Source organism: Sceloporus occidentalis, unplaced genomic scaffold (assembly GCF_023333645.1).
Source record: "Sceloporus occidentalis isolate IW3139 unplaced genomic scaffold, rSceOcc1.0.p SCAF_1, whole genome shotgun sequence".
Taxonomy (NCBI): Eukaryota; Metazoa; Chordata; class Lepidosauria; order Squamata; family Phrynosomatidae; genus Sceloporus; species Sceloporus occidentalis.
Genome location: NW_028316981.1, coordinates 225,463,383 through 225,484,492, shown reverse-complemented (window position 1 = coordinate 225,484,492; position 21,110 = coordinate 225,463,383). Strand labels below are relative to the sequence as shown.

Below are 21,110 nucleotides of genomic sequence, written 5' to 3'. Positions count from 1 at the left end.
GTGTAGTCTCGTTCCTTAAAACATACTTTTAAAATGATTTTCTCTCAAAATCTGCATTACTAAATGTATTTGTTCTTAAAATACACCACTTCTTTCTAAAAGCATTTTAATGTACTTTTTTGACTTGAGAACTTTATCGGAAAATGTGAAAGCAAGTGGCCAACTTGCCCAGTGATTTGGGGAAAGTGAATTTGCTTAATTCATATTACAATTAACAACAACAACAAAAATCTAAATTGTCAAGCATCTCTAGCATGCCATCACCTCCACACAAAAATATACCATAGGTTCAGATCTATGGGAATTGACCACTCCTTTCCTTTAAGATCCTTTTCTGCATAGGAAATGTTTTCTGCACATAAAATGCTGTTTTCTATAAATAAAAGGCTGTTTTATGTATAAAATGATTATGTGTTAATTTTACACAAAAATAAGTCCGAAACTGTCAAAATTCTTGTCAGTCCATCATTCTTTTTGTCAGGATTTCTCAACATGCAGAAAAACATATTTTTCAACTACTTTTTAAATATTTTGGTATATTCTCTCTACTTCTACAGTCCACAAAGGGACCAGGTTTCTGTCTCTACATGGACTGGCCTCACTCCAGTATTAATCGTACCTAGATTAGATTCACTGATATCAGTAGCATTTACTAAATTGTGATTAGCAAATCCAAATCATTACAGTGGTTTACTGTAGGTAGACTAACACCGGATGTGGCCCATTATGAGCAAATCTGCAGTTTACATAAAGTACTTAGCATCCTTAATGGCAGCCTTTACAGTTACAGTTTTGCCCATTCAAGTGAGGCATATTGTAATATTGTTTAAATTATAAACAAATTGTTTTATATCTGTACACACAAATTAGCATAAAAATGTTTGTGCAAATCAGGGTAAGAAAACCCGAACAAATGGTTTTTGTTAATTTTTTTGTTTGTTTTATTTAAACCAGTTTTTTTTTTGTTTAAATCAGGGTTTTTGCATCAATGTTGAATGAAAAAAAATGAATCCTGCTTATTATATTAATGTTATGAAAAATTATTTCATGTATTCGCGATAGCAAGCTTGATCAACCATGTTTTAATGTTTTCTAACATTAACACTCCAAAGTTATTAGACTTTGATTCCATTTACATCTTTCAATAAAACTAGGAATTATATTGACAAGGTGGTACCCTATTATATAGGACTGCAGGTCTACACCAATATATTACTAAATCGTAAAATTAAGTATCAAAATGCAGTTCATATGTTATGGCCACTACCTTAAATATGAATTGTTCTTTAAAAAGAGATCTTTTAAAGAATTTTTTTTTTTTTGGTTGAACTTAGGTTAATTAAAAATTTGTTTCTGAATGGCTTTTCTTGCATTATAAAAGAAAGTGATTAAAAAGAAGCAACTGACACTGGGTTCTGGTCTAAATGCCAATAAACTGTTAGAGTTAAAATATTTTAAATTCAAAAAAACTTATTGCTGTTCCATTAAGAGGGTTGAAAAGTATTAATAATTCCCAGACTTTAGAAGATATGAATAATTAATTTTAAAAACCAAGAGTGTTTTTTTAATCCTTTGGTTTAATATACTTAACTCTAGTGCAAATCAGTGTCTTCTTTTTTCCTTTTTTCCATGATATGTTGAGTGGCCACTGATATAGCACACTGATATTATACCAGCAACAACAAAAACACCAATAATAATAATGATGTTAACTGATAATGTATCAGTGAAATAAATGAGAGCTGGTGTGTTGTAGTGGTTTCAGCACTTGACTACAACTTTGAAGACCAGGGGTTGAACCCCAGCCCACCCATGGAAACCCACTGGGTCATCTTGGGCAAGTCACACACTCTCTGCCTCAGTGGAAAGCAAACCTTCTCTTGACAAATCTTGCCAAGGAACCCCGGTGATGGGTTCACCTCAAAAATTACTTGAAGGTACAAAACAACAACCCGAAATAAATGATGTCAGTGGACCCAGTCTTTAATAATGAGTTTGTTTTGCAAAGAAGCTGTTTTCTCCACTCCAATCCCAATCAATTTGCAGACTAAGTTCCAAGACATACTGTCATCTGTACCTGTTTCAAAGAACTAGGCCAAAACTCTAGGGTACATCAGCATATCAACCAGATTGCGAGATACGAACAAAGCTCAAATTAAAAACAAGTGTTAAAGTAGATTAAGGACACTCATTCCAATAGTGGGATCTTGACCATAAAATGTGTGGTGCAGACAGAGCTTTTGAAAGACGAAAAAGATTTATCTATACTTGGCTGGATTTTCTGGCTTGTTTTATTGTATTGTTTTCCAGCCAAGTTTTTCAGTGTTGGAAAGGAATGATTATGAAAAAGGTCTTACCCTAGAGCATTTATGAGCAACCAAGGTTCAAATGGGAATTGTCATTGCTGGTCCAGTTTATATGCCTGGTTCAAAAAATATCTCACGAGTAGAGCCAAAGTTCTCACATAGTACAGGAGTCCATCTGATCGGGGCTTTTTGGGCAACGATACATAAAAAGCTAATTGTCACAGCTTGATGACCTTTCTTATTCTATATAGTACCTTGCAAAATATTAGATGTTAGGAAAGTTTTTTCCCAGTTATCTGCCCTGCCAGTTCTTTTAGCTATTAGCACCAGTATCAAGGCTTAATGTTGAGTGTGAACACCTAATATTTTATTTAATTATTTTATATGCCGTCTTTTTCCCAGAGTGGGACCCAAGGTGACTCACGGATAGAACTGTTAAAAACCCAACAATAAAAATTTAAAAACAATTAGTATCATCTCACTGAAACAATATACAATTACATTGAAATAAAAAGTTAAAAAACATAAATAGAATATACACCCCCATATAAAATCGTCCCTTACAATGATTACATATTAAAAGCCTATTTAAACAGAATCTTTCCCTCCGATTGTTTCCCAGCCTTGTTGGCATATTCCAAAGAATCAGATGGCAGAAGGGTTAATAATCTAGAGTCTTGTAGCCATTTATCTGGGCTACAGAAAGTTTTAGCTCATTTTAGATAACTGCTAGAACATGTTGTGCATTTTATTAGAAAGGTCATTATGTATAAAACATCTGTTGGGCAGAGAACAAATATTATAGCTCTATCAGGTGGTTATACGGGGTCAGGCAGCACATGGAGCAGAAAGCTGTTTTCACCTTCCTTACTCAGTTGTGGTACCTGAAACAATGATATTGCCACAATAATTCATGAATTTAATAATTTCACATTAATTTTGTACTACCCAGCTGTTGCAATGGTAAGAAGTGATAACAAGTTTATTGACCCCAGTGATACAGTTTCATGATCACTGTAATCTAACCCTGACTACAACTTGCTGATGGGTAGCATGGTGTTTCTGCATCTGAGCAAGTAGGCAGGGAGAAGAACCATCTGCAAAAGTTCGTGTTTTAGGATAAAATAGACTGGACTGAGATTGTGGCATCTTTTAGTTTGATATCTGCCGATCTTCCCAAGGCATAGTGTGGCTAAACCAGTCTCCAGTTAACAGAGCCGTGTGAGAATTGTTTATATTTGCTTAGGCCCTTCATGTGCCATGTCCGAACAGATGAGAAAACCTGGCTTACTATTGGGGCTTCTGGATCCACAAAGGGGTGGGGGTGAGTGGTCCGCACAATCAGCACTCACAATGAACCAATACTGTCAGCACTGTCTGCACATGTTGTATGAATGTGTGCTTGCGTGATAGATTTGTACCAATGTGCTCTACTGATAGTATTATTGTGCAAATGTGTATGTGCACTTGTGCAATTGATTTGCATGTCTGCAAAAGGAACAGCGCCAGAGGAATCACACAAACTTGAAAGTGAAAGTGCTGTGGTCAGCAGGAAGTTTCCAGATGGAAAAGTGGCTCACTTGCTCTCTAACACTCCTGCCCCCATTCCCACATTGGGAGGCAGTCCACATGCCTAGGAGATTCTCCAGAGTTTCTGGCATGATCCAGAATAAAGGAGGATTCTTTTTACTCCAAAGAATTTTCATAGCACATGAATTGGACCTGTATTTCACCTATTTTGGCCTTGTGCATCTACAAAAGTCAGTGCGGAAACAAAGTGAGAATGTTTTCTTTTCTGTGCAGACACCACCATGGTCTGGTGCACACGTTTGATCATCCTTTTAGTTAATCAGTCAAAGCTGAATAAAGCTTTTGGCTTGTGGGACAGTGAGGTGCTACTGGTTCAGCTAGCTCACTTCACCTAAGCAGCTTGACTGGCTGCAAGGCAGTGCTTATGTAGTTAGTAAGCAAGTACAGTACAGGTTTCTGGGAAAAGATAGGAGTGTTAACAATTTTCTGAGTATTGGGAAGCAAGTTTTAGGAACATATGAGGAAGTGCTGGTTCCTCATGTATTCCCTGTTAAGTCTAGAGTGCTAGAAGGGAGAGGGACACAGGCTTTGTCAGGTATCAGGGCACCAGCTGAAGTTTCAAGGAATGTCTTTGTCCTTTGAGTCTTCAAGTAGGAAGACAAATTTGTGGGCAAGTGGTATTAAAGGAGTATAATTTTATTTATTTATTTGGGTCAATTGGTGTTAAAGTCTGAGTATTCATTATGACCCTTTCCCTGATGGCAGTAAGATGCAGTAAGGTGTTCTTATGTGCTGTTATTAGGGAATGTTCGTGCACCAATAACAAACAAATAAACTCAAGATTGAAGAGAGGAATTGAGGAGAGAGCTGATAGACACATGTATTTGGGCACAATGGGCCATTCAGAACATGGTACCAATTGGAATGCCATCTTTACTGTGATGTCCTGCCAGGACTATTTGAATCTCCGACTGCATTTTCTTTTGTGTTGGTTCAGGCCATAGAATATTTTAGTAAAGGAAAGTTCATTGTATTAGTTGTGGGAGGAGCTGTAGGATCCCCTGCATTTTCCAGGTTTGGCTTGCCCTTTCTCAGAATGCTCTGGTTTTTGCTAGAGGCTTTTAGTTTGGAGCCGTCTTTGCTGTGAGCAGGCAGAGAGCAAACAGGTCCAGACAGCCGGAAAGGGCATTTCTTACACGTTAGCCAAATCAGTTACCAGTAGTTAACCATTTTAGTTACAGCATCAAAGAAGACAAAGAGATCAGGAGCTGAAAGACCCTGCACCAGCTCCATTGAGAGAGGAGATCAAACCAAGATCAGACCCAGAAAGACATCCTGAAGATTGCTGAAAGTCAAACTGTAAAGTATCTTTTATCTAGAGCTGGGGAGGAGAAAACTCTTTATTTTTGTTCTTTAAATTAAACTCCCCCCTTTTTGAACTTTACATTCAGCTTCAGAGCCTTTTTGGGTAAAGAGTTTGATCTCACCAGGGTACCAGCATTGCACACCCAAACCTGCCACCACCTTTAGTTGGGTGTGTCTTCACATTTACCTTATGAGCCTTCTTCATATATAAGCATGGTTATGATGAAGAGCTTAGGAGAAAATTGTCAAGGTCTGGTGGCAAGTTTACCGCAACCCCTGGCAGCAGTAGCAAAGGAGTAGGGCAAACATCCCACATGTCATGTGTGCTACAGATAAAGGCCTTGCCAATTGCCATTCCTACTAGGAATGGCAGCAATTGGTGCAGCTACTGGGCACATTTTGCCCAGCTGACCAAACCCCTGGTTCCCAGTTATCATATTAGCTGGTTTCCCCAAACCCCTGGTTCTCAGTTATTATATTAACTGGTTATCCCAGTTATCCAAATTCTGGGCTCATCTTTCCAAGTTTCCCTCGTGACCATTTATACAATCCTAGAAACTGTTTTGGCTCACACCCCCAACTTTGGTTGTCCCATGACTGTAACATCACAAGCCCCTAGTCCCTTGTGTTAGTTTTTGGACCTGAAATTTCAGGGAATGAGATGTTGCTGAATGGCAACCCTAGAGAGACAGTCAAAGCTTTGGGGTTCATGCTAGACTTGCCTAGTCAAAGCAGCAATTCCTGTGCTGAGATGATGTAGTTCAACTTCCTTCACCACTTAATTGTGTTAGTTGTTAGGAGTCAGGGAAGTGACTCGCTCTCAGATGAGAGTTCGCCCAGAAAGGACTGAAGATGAAGGAGTATTGCTCCTCTACCCCAGTGTGATAGAAGCCAGTACTGAAGGGAGATGCTTAATTAGATAGTTGGCTGAACTGTCAAAATACAAAGATTCCTTCTCTGTAAAAAATATTTTTTTGTTGATCATAGGACCTCCAGAACTTGATTCTCACCTCTTCATGAATGGGTTTGGGGTACAAGGAGCTTGAAAGGTTTTGAGAGAACAATCCTCCATTGAGGTGTGTAATTTCCCCATTCGCTGAAAACCTATGCCGCAAGGTCATCATGTAGAATTCTTTTGTTCCACTTCAGCATTTCAAACAGACTTTTCTCCAAATTAACCTCAACAGTTTTCTTTTGCTTAAAGTCAGTGGCATTCGCCAGAGAGGACTGAAAAACCTTCCCCTCAAGAAATTCCACCGGTCTTATGGAGATTCTCTCATGAGCATGCAAAATTCCTTGACAGGTTGAGTTTCTCTTATCCAAAATGCTTGGGACTAGAAGTCTTTTGGATGTTAGTGTTGTTGTTTTTTTGATTTTGGAATACCTGTATTTGCAGTGAGAATAGAAGAGTTTTTTATTTTATTATACCTGCATTTTTATTTACATGCTTACTGTGAGATGTTGGAGATGGGATCCATGTCTAAAGACAAAATTCATTTATGTTTCATATGCACCTTATTATACACATAGCTTGAAGATAATTTTATACAATATTCTTTAATACTTTTGTGCATGAAAAAAAGTTTGTGTACATTGAACCATTAGAAAGCAAAGTTGCCACAATCTCAGCCACCCATGAAAAAAGTTTTGAATTTTGGAATATTTTGGATTTAAAAATTCCAGATAAGCAAGACTCAACCTGTACAATGCTTTGCCTCAGAAAAATGGACCAAAATCAACTCAGATTTCAGTTTAGAAGAAATAAAGTGACATTAATCCTGCAAGATTCTCCTTATATAGTCTATCATAGAAATGTCATAGGATGAGAGCTATGAAAGCTCATGTGGCTTTTCAAAAGGAACATGTCTGAAAAGCATTCCATCCTCTTTGATACCTGTTACAATGTGCACACTGAACTCAGTCTGCTGCATTTTTATACTCACAGAAGCAGCAGAATTTAGGGTTCAGATTTATTGCTGTCAACCATAGATATTAAAAATCTATGAATTTTGCTGAAAAGCATATGGTTTCAGTTTATAGGCCTTCTGGTGTTGGAGGCATGTATTTTGCATGCAGTTATGTAGTCCAGAAAATTTAATCATGAGTGCTGGCAAATCTGAACCACCAAATTTAATAACTTAACATATTTTGGTTTGATAGCTCAATAGTACCAACTGTCTGAGGCAGCCCATATTTTCAGTTTTTCCAAGAGGCTTGCTTTGTAAGGTAGAATGAAAATACAGGTTGAACATTCTTGTTAGATACTTCCCTTTTTTAAAGCATAGATTACTCCTGTTTTCTCATAACACATGTGAGTATATAGGTGTTTTCTCATGTCATATACCCAGGTGGTGAGAAAAAGGGCAAATGTGGTTATTGAGCCACGAAGAAGAATTCTATTCCCCAATGAAATTCTCAACTTTGACACACCTGTGAATGTCATATTGATAGCATTCAGTGCTTTAGCAGGGAAAAATAAATTTAGTTAACTTGGTTTTTGAAAGTAATGAAAGAATTTTTTCTGCAAGTGTTCAGAGAAATTACAGTTCATTAGACTTTGACTACATCTGCGCTGCAGCAATAATGCAGTTTGACACTGCTTTAACTGCGATGGCTCAGTGCTGTGGAATCCAGGGATATCTAGTTGGCTGTGGCACCTGAGCTCTTTGACAGAGTTCACAAAACTATTCCATAGCATTGAGCCATGGCTATAGAGACAAAGTGAGTCCCGTTACAAAAACAAAGATCACATCTTCCACCTCATCTCATTCACTCTTCCTGTCCAGCCATCCAGGTAATGTCTCAAATCAAATCAAATTTTTATCACTTTGGAGTTAACTCTGAAGTGATAAAACATTGATTGGATTTGAGACATTTTTAGGGAATTCTGGGAGCTGTAGTTTTGTGAGACATTTAGCCTTCTCTGTCAGGGAGCTCTGGGGCCACAATAAACTATGTGGTGCGTTACAAACGCGTGCATAGTACGCACTACCTACTAGGGTTAGGAAGAGCCGTCTCTTCCTCACAGCCCCCAACCCTAGTACACACGGAGCACGTAAGAGATGGTGCCACCCGTCCACATAGGGGCCGCCATCTTTACGTAGCGGATGCTCTGCGTCCGCACGTTGCGCCCCAGATATGATGCCGCGAGTGCGCGACTAGCGCCTCACAGCGTCACATCCGGGACCCAGGAAGGAGCGCAATTTGCTGTGTCCAGGAACTGCGCCGTTTGGCTGCTGCGGTTCCTGGATGCAGCAACTGGTGGTGGCAGCAGACCGCCGCAATCCGGCGGTCTGTAACGCGCCTATAATTCCCAAGATTCTTTAGCATTGAGTCTGGGCAGTTAAAGCGGTCTCAAACTGGATTATCTTTGCAGTGTGTTTTGAACCTGAGTCTCAGTTTCTGTTCAAATAAGATGTCTGAAGTGTATCAGTCATCCCCATGTGTTCGAGAGATATGCCTCACGTGTTTATGTTTAAAAATATTTTCACTTGTATTTGTTTTTAAATCACAACACCATTCATATGGGTAGATAGATAGGTAAAAGAGTTTGAAACTCAGTATATACTGTATATACTCATGTATAAGTCTAGAAATTTAGGTCAAAAAATTGACCCAAAAAACCTGAGTCAACATATCCATGGGTCAATGTAAGTACTGTATCTTAACTCTTATTTAAAAGAAGGAAAGACCCCCTGGTGAAAAGCAAGAGTATAAACTGTCCTGGAAGCACAGACCCCTCTCCTCTCTCATCCATCCAGCCTTAAGAGTAAGCACAAAGAGTTATGTCTGTTGGAATTTTATAGGTTCTTTGGCATTGTTTTACTTTGCTTCATCCTTTAGATACTTTGCTATATGCCTCTAAGTTTTACCCCCGACTTATCCATGGGTCATGGCAAAATCCATAATTTTGGCCCCCAAACTTGCCCTCGACTTATACATGATGGTCAACTTATAGTCGAGTATATATGAGTACTGTACTTGCTTTGAAACCCTTTTCCAAATAAGGATGATTTAGGACTGCCAGGTTACAACTTAAGAAATGAAGTCTATTTTTAGCTGATCCACAGCTGCAAAAAAAGGATGCAGCTGTTGCTTCTCCCATCTCACTCCTCACTCCAGTTTTGTTTCCTTCTTGTTTCTTAATTGATGTCTTTTGCTTCAGTATGTGGGAGAAAAGAGTGGGTGATGATACTGGAGAAGGAGTGGAGAAGATAAACCATAGCTACATCCTTTTGTGCAGCTGTGTGGATCTGTTAAGGGAGGGGAGGGGAGACAACCTCTGGCTTCCTTGGCCATTCTGGAGAAATTTCTCCCTCTGCAGATGTGAAAAGCAGCCTAATTTTCGCCCCGTCACCTGTATCTGGAAGAATAATAGAATACAGAATTATAGAGTTTGCAGAGACCACATGTACCATCCAGTCCAACCTCCTGCTTGCAGAAATACACAATCAAAGCACCCCCAACAAAAAGCCATCTGTTTAAAAACCTCCAAAGAAAGAGACTCCACCACTCTCCAAGACATCATGTTCTACTGTTGAATAGCTCTTACTGTCAGGAAGTTCTTCCTAATGTTTAGGTAGAATCTCTTTTCCTGTAGTTCTGTGCCTTAGGTCCAAAGCACACTGCAGAAATAATCCAGTTTGGGACTGCTTTAACTGTGCTGGCTCAATGCTAGGAAATCCTGGGAATTGTAGCATATTGTGGCACCAGAGCTCCCTGACAGAGAAGGCTAATGTCTCACAAAACTACAGTTTCCCGAACTCCCTAGCCTTGAGCCCAGGCAATTAAAGCAGTCTCAAACTGGATTTTTTCTGCAGTGCGTTTTGGACCCTAGTCTCTGGAGCAGCAGAAAACAATCTTGCTCCTTGTTCAATATGGCATCCTTTCAAATATTTAAACATGACTAACCTTAACCTTCTCTTCTCCAGACTAAATGTACCAAACTCCCTAAGCTGCTTCTCATAGGACATGGTTTCCAGACCTTTCACCATTTGGCCATCCTTGTTTGAACACATTCCAGCTTGTAATTGTAATTACAGCTTGTAAACCACTGTAATTTCACCATACCCTTTGTGAGGATGCAAGACATGTGCACTGCAATATCAGAACCTAAGCCCAAGTATTTGGGTTAAATGTGACTCAATATTTTGCCATCCATTGATTACAAGTAGAAAGACAGTGGCTCACTTCAAATCTAATAGGGAATATTTTCATCAGACTGAGCCTAGTATAAGGACTGTCAATAAATTTAACTTCCACTCCTTGTTTTGGATTTATTTGGTTTACTTTTGTTTGAAGGCACTTCCAGTTCTCATCAGAACGTCTGAAATACAATTTATTTGTTTGTACATTGACAATCTGGTGTGTGAGCTAGTAATGGTCAAATTCTTTGATGTAAGGCCAGTTAATCATCCTGACTTTAATAAGACTACATCTACTTGGATCCAGGTATTTTGACTTATCTGTTTTGCAGATCAGACTTTATGTATCGTTTGTTTTTTTTTGCTGAGCACTCAAGGTTATATAAATTTGGGAGGAAAAGACTCTGCCTAGTGGCTCCCCCAATGCCTGTTGGAGAGTTGCAAATAGAATCCAGATTTCCTGACTCTCAGCCCTTTTGTTTTAAATATGGTCTCCCGCCGGTGTCACACCCTTGAACATTATCTGAGCACAGTTTTGTACTACACAGAAAAAGATGATGGTCAAATGTAATTAACACCACATGTTGCTTTGAAAGGCATAGCAGGTAGGCATTTTATTGGGACTGTGCAGAATGTAGGACTTGTGCACTGTGCTGAAACTTATCTGTCTCTGTTTAATGCTTGCTCATATTTAGTGTTAGAGATGTAAATCCTTGGGTATTTCATCCTTATGTGTGAGGACAAATAACAGTAGTTTTCTCCTTGCTGCAAGAGAAAATAAATATTCCTCTGAAGAATTCTCTCCATACTCGAATACAGAGGAAAAACACATTTTTGTTTGTTTGGGGTTGTTGGTGTTTTTGGTGTGTTGTGTTTTTAAAGAAATTCATCCACAACACTCAGGAACTGTTGAATACCAGAAGAAAATTGCATTAAAGTCCTGCTGTTTTCCCCCCCAGTGTCATATCTCCCTCTGCGATAGCAACAGAACAAGGGTGCAGCAGCTCCACTATAGGAATGATGCAGTTTGATGCCACTCTAACTGCCATGGCTCCATCCTACAGAATTCTGGCATTTGTAGTTTTGTGAAGTACCAGCACTGTTTGGCAAAAAGGGCTAAAGACCTTGCAGAACTACAGATCACAGGTTTCCATAGGATGAAGCTACAGAAATTAAAATGCTGTCAAACTGCTTTATTTCACCAGGGGAGATGTATCTTTTGGGAGGGGCTCAGCACACCAGCAGCTCATGTGTTGTTGCCCCAACTGTTTTAGCAGAATGATCAACCTGCCTAGAGAAAGCAGGCAGCAGATACTCTTCAGCTGCTGGAGCAATGTCCATCACTTACTCTGTGGAAAAGATACCCAAGCCAAGTTAGAGCCTCTGTCCTGCTTTCTGGACCCCTTCAACTGGATCCTGGCTACTCTTTTGCACATCTCTCTACCTAGCCTAGTTTTCCAGGCTACTGAGTTATTCCTCAGCATCTTGACCTCTGAACTGCTAATGAGCCACGTGGCTTCCCTTTTCTCCCAGTGAATCAGAACATCGAACAGGGTTTTTCAACTGTTGGGGAAACCATTATCGATCTCAGAATAAATAATTATAAATATTCTTACCACCCTTTGTTAGCATTACTATGTGCTTTATCATAACTGGATTAATGTCCCCTGATTTCAAATACAACAAGGTGCAGATATGTACATTGGTCAAACTGCATCTGCACATTCCTTAGTCTTCTTTGTATGGTCATATGAGGTCCAGTGTTGAGGTTTATAACCTAATTCATTTCAGTGGGTTTTCAAGCATACTCTAATTTGGAGTAATGTTGGATTTCACTTATAGTTATCTCATCAGAATGTAAGGTTTACTTGTCATTTTTGTGTGGTATAAATCCCCCCCCCCCCCCGAAATTTTGTCAGGTTTAGGGTCTGCAGACTGAAAACCTGAAGGGTTTCTGTACCTTTAATATTTATGTAGAAAGGCAGGTTTCAGCAGGTGTTGCTTGTTACCTGGCTGTGTGATGAGTAACACCTGCTGAAATTCCCTCTTCTGCACAAACATTAAAGGTACAGAAGCCCTCTCCAGTTTTCACTCTGGTTAAGTTTTAACATTTTCTTTATGACAGGAGATCTGTTAAATCTTATGTTCTCCACAGCGTGATAAAACTTAAACCAGTTCATCTTGGGGATTTAATTGTGTGTTTTCTTACTGTTCCGTTAAGAATAATGCTTGGTGATCAGACCTTTAACCAAGAAGCACTTGTTAATCCTCCATGCCTTTGAAGAAATTTTTTATGCCTCTTTCTCTGCAGCTCCTTTATAAGTCCTTGCTCCTGAGTTCAGATGGAATGGAGTTTCCCAGCCAAATTCATACGCTTCCCCCCTTTCTTGCTAACATGCTTTATGGCACTGTGGAGACAATATGCCGGGGAGAAGGGGGTGGATTGGCAGGAACTAACCGCAAAGATGGATCCAGCAGTCAGGAGGTGCTCAGTTGAACTGCACATCTTTCTCTTTTGTCAGATCGTTGGCTGTGATCACCAGCTGGGAAGCACTGTGAAGGAAGATAACTGTGGGGTCTGCAACGGAGATGGTTCCACCTGCCGTCTTGTTCGAGGCCAATATAAATCTCAGCTCTTGGCAAATAAACGTAAGATGTTGATTTGGCTTTTACCTCAACGGGAATATGAAAGTTCTCCAAACAATGACAGAACTTGGCAGTAATATGTGAGCAAATAACAATGTTACCTATAACATGCTCTTTTGCTGGGTAATATGGGCATAAACCATCTATGCATGGTAATATCATTAACTTCTTGCATATGTAATCTCTAATGTTAATCTAGTTCTTTTTTTCTTCTTCTTTGTCTCTGTGGCTCACACAAATTGGGTTATCCTATGCTTGTATAGTGCATCATTCAGAATCATGTAGAGCTTTACAAACTCTTTATGTTTATTCATTCCCTTTTCTTGATCCCTTGGACAATTTGAAAGAACTTTATCAAATTTTAGGTCATTTTCTTACCTTTTAAAAGATTTAAATGGAACTTAAAAACAGTAAAATACAATGAGTAGTATAACAAAACATATTTAAATTTTTGCAACTGTAGTTTAATGAGTTCTTGGGAGGAGGCTTTGCAATGTGTTACAAAATGGATTACTTTTTTAAAAGTAGTTTTGCAATAATGATAAGTAAAAGACTAAATGGTTCTTAAGATTTTAATATTAACCCAGCATTTTTTAAAAAAGCATTGTCTTTAACTGTACTAGGCTTTCCCTGGGTAATAAGGCACAACTAACTTCTGTATAATCCATCATCTGTCACCAAAAGTTTGGTCTGTTCATTCTGCTGTAACAGGGGCTGGGAGATAGGTTTGACAGATGTGGCAAAGGACATGACAGCTTTTCCTTAAGTGTTAGAGGGAAGCTCCACAGGTGTGACAGTGATGGAAAAAAGTGCACCTGCTGAATGATCACATAGAAAAGAGGCAGAACTGTTAAATAAAACTGTGGGTAAAATCAGGCACTTCCTTCATTAGCTTGTGTGGCACACAGACTGCCCTTTAAAGTAATTAGGTTGCATTTGTAAAGGCTCAAAACAAGAATAACTTGCAAGAACATGGTGTCCCACAACAGTATATTCATAAAACCTTACTGCTGGAGCAATACTACTGTATAACACCAAGCTTTATAACTGTAGCACTCTTGTAATCTCTTCATGCAGACTTTGGAAGGGGGGAGCATATGAAGAGAAGGGGGCTGTTGTACTCTTCATTTCCTAGCAGCTCTCCCCTGAGATTCATCCTTTCTGCTGCTTTTATCCATGCTAGCACACGAGATCCAGAAAGTGGGGGACAAAAGGTCAGGCACTAGTATATGAAAACCTTAGGCGGGTTACACACCGCCACTAACGATGCACTCCGTGCGTGTTAGGGTTAGGAAGGGGCGTCCTAGGGTTAGGAAGAGTTGCTGCTTCCTAACCCGCCCTGCTCCCAACACGTGCGGAGTGCGTCATAAATGGCGGCGCCCATCCACATGGGCGCCGCCATTTTCACGTCTTGGATGCTGTGCGTCCAGATGTGTCGCGGCGGAAGTGACGCCGCGAGGGCGCGCTCCGCCCCTCACGGCACCACTTCCGCGTTTTGAAAAGGAGCGCCATTTCAGCGCTCCTTTTTCGCTGCAGAGGGAAGCCTCGCGGTCTGGCCGCTGGGACTTCCCTCCGCAGCACATGGCGGCGGCGGGAAAACGGCCCCTTGAGGGCCGTTTGTAACCCACCTAAAAATTCTTTCTCGGTGACATCCCTCTGATGCACAGGTGAGATGCATGCAGCCCTCCAGATATTGTTGGGTTACAACTCCCTATATTCCTCAACCTTGGCCAACAACATCGAGAGGACCACACAATTCCCACCCCTGTGAAGGGCAAGTTGAAATAGAAAAGGACAATTGTTACACCTGGCTGCAGTTTAACTTGTAGTATCATTAATCCTCCCATTCACTGCTGATGTTTAGCTTGTCATCCTCTCTGACCATAACTGAGCACAGTATCTACATTTGCTTCCCATGTGTGTACATGTACACACTCATGTCTGTTTGTGTTCAGTCTAAATTTAGAAAGAAAAATTGATGTGTAACCTAAAAATCTATAATACCATGTAATTTCAGATGAGAGTGTGTGGAGCCATTTCTCCTGAATATCTTATCCCATTTATTTATATTTGGTTTTTGTGGCGTTTGCTACGCATCTCTCTTACTGTCACAGAGAATAGCCTCATGGCTAGAAAGTTTGAGACACACCCTTCATTGGCACAGAAACCTTCTGAACATTCACATGCCACCAGAAATGGGACGGTTGTGTTAGTATATGGAGGAATGATAACTGGAAGGGCAGCTTTACATTCTTGAGCAAGAACCTCCTGTGGTGAGGCAGAAATAACACAGTCAACATGGTTTCGTGAATACTGTTGGATCTATGCTGGAGAGAGGTGGGTTTAAATTCCCACTGAGACTTGAAACTCCACACTCCATACTGGCCTGAGTGCCTGGGGAGAAAAGGACAAGATAAAAATATAATATAGGCCTGTTACAGACTGCCAAAATAAAGCTGCTTCGGGTCTCTTTGGAGGTATGCTGTTTAAATGATGCATGCATCCTAAGAATCCGGAAGCTGCACCAAAGCTGCACTCCAGTGCTTAGGAATGGAGTGTGGCTTTGGCGCGACCTCCAGACTCTTAGGACCCATGCATCATTTAAACAGCATACCTCCAAAGAGACCCGAAGCAGCTTTATTTTGGCAGTCTGTAACAGGCCATAGTCAACAAACCTACAGGTGTTTTACATCTCTTCCTCATAGGGTTCCTTGTTCACAGGAACTTACCAAGCATTGCTAATTAGTTTATGGAGCCCTGGTGGCGCAGTGGTTAAATGCCTGTACTGCAGCCATTCACTCAAAACCACAAGGTTGCGAGTTCAAGACCAGCAAAAGGGCCCAAGCTCAACTCAGGCTTGCATCCTTCCGAGGTCGCTAAAATGAGTACCCAGACTGTTGGGGGCAAATTAGTTTACTTGCTAATTAGCTTACTTGCTGTTCACAGCTATGATCTTTGGAATAGCGGTATATAAATAAAACAAACTATTATTATTATTATTATTACCTGTAGATATAAATGTAGTGCTAATAATTTGAGAGCCAGCATGATGTAGAGGTTAAAGCACTGGCTTCATCTGCACTGCAGAATTCATACAGTTTGACCCTGTTTTAACTGCCATGGGACAGTGCTATGGAATTCTGGGATTTGTACTCATGCTTTACTGTCAGAGAGCTCTGTGCTACAACAAATTGTAAATCCCAGTATTCCTTAGCATTGAGCCATGGCAATTAAAGCAGTGTCAAACTGCATTAATTCAGCAGTTTGGCAGTAAGCTTGGTCTACATCACAAGGCTCTTGTACTAGCAAAAGCTCTGCTGAACCAGAGTCCTTTTGTGGGTTAGGGACAGCCCTGTGTTTAGCCAATTGACAAAATTAACCAGACATCATTGCTCATGTTCTGCATTATAACAGGTTCAGTTTGTTCTTTAAGGAAAAGTCATAACATTGATCATTTCAGTTCATTAACTGTTAGCCTGTTGCATCTGTTTTTGGTTTTGTTTTTAAATACTTCTCCAAATGTAACTTCATTCCCAGACCCCGTTCTTTCCCAGTCCCACGGCTATCTTTCTATGCTACATGGCATACATGATGCAAACAACCTTTGGCTACTGGATAATTTCTGCTTTCATTTCTGATTTTCCTTCCCTGTTACTCTGTCACATGAGAGATGATCCCTGGAGAGGGGCATCTGTGAAGCAGGTAGCAAGAAGATATCGGAGCCATCCTGCTGCACTTCAGGGATTCCTTCGCTTAGCACTTTTGGATTAGCAGCTTCTTTGCCAAAAACACACTCAATTTTTTTTGTCTCCAAGAATTCCAAACACACTACTGGGTTCATCATATTGAATTCATTTTCTCTTTGTATCTGCATTCAATTCTGTCCTCCCATTCTGTGTACCGAGGATAGAGAAGAAGGGAATAGAAGTGATGTGGGGGTTGGGGTGGGGAAACGGGCTCAGAACTGAAAGAACTATATGGAGTGTTTCAACTGTTAGCACTTTCAGTGGAAACAACTACCTTAGGGTTGGTATATCAGTCCCAGAGGTGTCAGGAGCAGAAAAACAGCAGTAGAGATGAGGAGAAGAGAGACCTGTCCCCGACTTTCCTCCTACACCTTTCTGAAGGGGAAACACCTGGGTTTGTGTTCCCTTCTTGCATATAAAAATGAAAGATTATTTGGAAGATTTGGCACTGCAGCAATCTAGGCTCTCTCTTTGCAGTGACCAATAGCATATCCCATAGTGTTTTTTTATTGCACATGCCTTAGAGTTGTTGTGGGAAGTTTTGCAATGGAACCCCATTGTAATTGATTTTCTTCTACCTCAGTTTCCCTCAAACTCGGGAACTAGTGTATCTTTTTCTGGATTCTGTGAGGTCAACTATAATTGAATATTGCAACACAATCACAATTTAAGTCCCTATATAATGCAAAAAAATTGTATATTAAATTTGATACATGTGCTCTGTCACACAAGTTCCATGCCACCAATCAGTTGGCATTATCAAATGCCATTGTCAAGTGTAGGACTTGATTTCGTGGCCTTTCTGTCTTTGCTGCTGAAGAGTATCACAACTCTGGATGCAATCCTAAAGCTCTAAATACCAACCCCCCCCCCCCCCCACACACACACACAACTTCACACACATATAAAAACAACAGAATAGATGCAAATGCAATACAGAAACTACACCACAAAGAATTTACCCATTTTGTTCTCTCCTAAATACATAATTGAACATTGTTGTTGTTGTCTGCCTTCAAGTCATTTCCTGCTTGTAGTGACACTATAACAGAGTTTTCTTGGTACAATTTGTACAGGGAGGAGTTGCCTTTACCTTCCTCAGAGGCCGAGAGAATGTGATTTGCCACTCTCTTATTCAAAGTGAAAAGGGCCTAGTCCCCAGCCTGAGGAACTACAGTTCTTCTCCAGCTCCATCAATACTTCTCTTTCTGAACTCAACTAACAAGTACAGCTCTTTCCTCGGTTCTCCAAATGTTTTTGAACTGCAGCACCCATGGTCTCGTATCACTGGTTATGTTTATGCTGCTGATAAGCATTGCTGTCCAGTTATATAATACTGTGTGCACTGTCTATAGGAGTAACCTTGTAGAGATAAGCAGTGAACCCACTTTGGCTCATAGTCTGATAATTAAAGTGGCTATCAAAGGTATGGAACACTATCCCCAAAAACTGGTTAGCCCCTTGGATAGCATCTTTAAAGTTCATACTAAAAACAAGAGTGGATTTACTGCTTAATTGATATCAGAGTGACCCGCTTCTACTGGTACAAGATGTTTAATACAAGGTATAGAAATAAATATGCATTGTCTTGTGTGCTGTTCAAGCATGATTTGGATAGTCAAGTTTAATTGAATAAAGTCTGTTCTGCTACCACTCTTGAATCAAAGAAATCTCCTGTCTTCGCTTCTTTATCCTTCTCAGTGTTCACATGCATACATATGGTCAGCCCCTTTCTGGCCTCTTTCGAGTAAACATGCTGGCATGTGCTGATAAAAAGACAGCTTTGATAAACTTTTCTCCAACCTTGGCTTTGTGTCAAGCCTAAATGGATTATTCTCTAGTGGTTCCAAACTACTTCACCTCTAGTCACAAGAGATTTTTCTTTCCAGATATTCCAGCTGATTACAATTGAAAGCTGTTATCTCCTCTGTGTAGTTAAACCCATACATATTCCCCCCCCCCCCAAAAAAAAATCAAAGGGTCAAAAGAGGAAAGACATTTTGTGGTATAAAATTATTTATTTATTTACTTATTGGCTTGGTTGGGCCAAAATGGATGAGATGCAATTTGCAAAGCAGCTAGATAGACATTATTGTTAATGCCTTAAGAAAGTCTAGACAATTATATGACTCAGAGAACCTGACATTACTTTGTGGCTTCAACAACTTGGCTTCAAAAGAGGCGTCGTAACTCAGCTGTTGGCTTTGCTGGAGTTGAACATTTAAAGTCAAAAGAAAGCAAGAGCAAAATTTTTACAGTGTGAACATCAAATCTGTTTTCACAAGGGACTAGGGAGAAGGAAGAACAGAAGCCCCTTATGGTGGTGTTGAGCTTACTGGAATTTTTTTATAACGTTAACATAGAAAGTTTGCTGTTGCTTGCACTTCAGATGACCTGTGGGTAAACATAGGCTTTCTATTTTCAGCAGTCCCAATCCATTAAGTTTTATTAACCTATTTTTTGTACTACAAGAGCAGCAAATGTTTCACTTGACCCATTCTAATGTTTGAAAAAAGAGGTAAAAGATATGTGCAAACAATCAAAGTGCTTTAAAATAATTTATCTGTCAACTTGTGAAGTTACAAAAAGTTTTGAAAGTGTGATTCACTCTATTTAAAATAGAAGGAAAACTGGCATCTAGCATAGATTTCTTCATCATTATTTGAAATCAATCCAATTTAAGAGGTAGAAAGATTGGAAGGGAGAGTTCAAAATATTGGAAGATAGCAGACCTTTTTATTATTATTATTATTTCTTTACCTAAAGACAGCAGCTGCAAAGGAGATCTCCTTATCCACAAATAGTATGGTAAATTGAAACAGTAAAAATGTACATGGTGTGTGATTTCAGAGTGGTCCACTGAATGGTAACAATCTCAGTGTAATAATAACTTATAGATCATATTTAATGCTTTATGATATTTACTGTATTTACTGGTCTGTCACCTCAACGTCTGACAGTAAATTCCATAGTTTAACTGCATCATGTGAAAAAAAATTCCTTTTATCTATTCTGTATCTTCCACCACTAAGCTTCATTGAATAACCCCAGGTCATAGTTTTATGGAACAATGAGAAAGATGTATACCTACCCATTTTTTTTCCACACTATACATTATTTTTACATCCCATCATGGCCGTTCTTGCCTTTTATCCCAAACTGAAAGCCTCCATTATTTTTCTAACTTTTCTCTAAGGACAAATTGTTCAACCCTCTGATCATTGTAGTTGCTCTTTTCTGTTCTGTTGCCCTATAGCATCTTTTCCCCTTTAGCTGTATAGGATGTTTATTTAGACGTGGTACTCAGAACTGTACACCATATTCAAAATGTGGCTTAGACTATCCTTTCTGCACATAGTTGGAGCCATTAGGATTTTCCATGCTGTGATACTGTTTTGGGGTTCTCAAGCAGCATGTATTGTGAAAACAGTGTCTATTTCAGATTACTCTGGTGTAGTACAGACTGCCCAAAAATGGTGGTCTGCAGGCACCCATTTTAACTCTGAAGGGACGCCTCAGCCACCAGACCACACGACGTCCCTCTGGAGTAAAAAGAACCCAGTTCTTCCAGGTTATTTTAGCGGCGCCCGTACTATGTTGCGAGTGAGCCATTGGCGCACTCATGACATAATGGACACACAACAACGTGCAGATGCTGCATGTCCCTTACATCAAGATGGCAGTGCCCATGTGGATGGGACGCCACCACCAGGATGCCGCCATTACATACAGGGGTTCCAGACCATGCGGTTGCTGCACAGTCCGGAACCCTAGTATCGCTGTCACCACACCCCTTTGGGATAAGGTGGCACCACAGATTTTTATATAAAGCACTGTGGTAGCAGTTATAGGTTTGGTTCTAATGCTGTTACTATGGAATAGAACATTATTTCCTGCTGTCACCTTTCTCCTTCTTTGCCTGCTCCATCTACACTGAATTATTTCATCCTCAGTCCTTCTATTTTTGTAGCATCCTATGTAAAGTCTCCCAGATTCTAGCCTCACTTATAACTTTGTCCACATTATCTTAGTAATGTGTAAATTGAATTCTGTTTCTCAAATATGTTTCACTTTTTTTAAAAAGAGAAAGTTTTCATTTTCAGCAAAAAAAAGTGCTGACCTTTTCCCCTTTTGCATTAAAATGTTCTTGAACATTCCTTAACATTATACATGCTGATTGCTAAGAATGAGGCTTGCAGAAAAGCTGTTTTTAAAGGAAAACAACTGTTTATCATAAATATATCATAATGAGAAAGACCCAATATGATTATGATAGCTTTCTCTTTAAAATGAGGACATTTATCTGGCAATGCAGACTTTGATGACTATGAAATGGTAGAGCCTGATTGTTTCACATTTAGTTTTTCTTCAAG

General features: G+C 39.8%; 1 protein-coding gene across 3 annotated transcripts in view; it reads left to right on the top strand.

The window, feature by feature from the left end:
- The window catches only part of ADAMTSL1 (ADAMTS like 1), a 443,438-nt gene that overhangs the window by 234,052 nt on the left and 188,276 nt on the right, over positions 1 to 21,110 (top strand). For all 3 annotated transcript variants that reach the window (XM_089489382.1, XM_089489388.1, XM_089489374.1), the window contains exon 5: positions 12,868 to 12,994. In XM_089489382.1, coding sequence (XP_089345508.1) covers positions 12,868 to 12,994 — 127 coding nt within the window. The remainder of the gene's footprint in view (positions 1 to 12,867; positions 12,995 to 21,110) is intronic.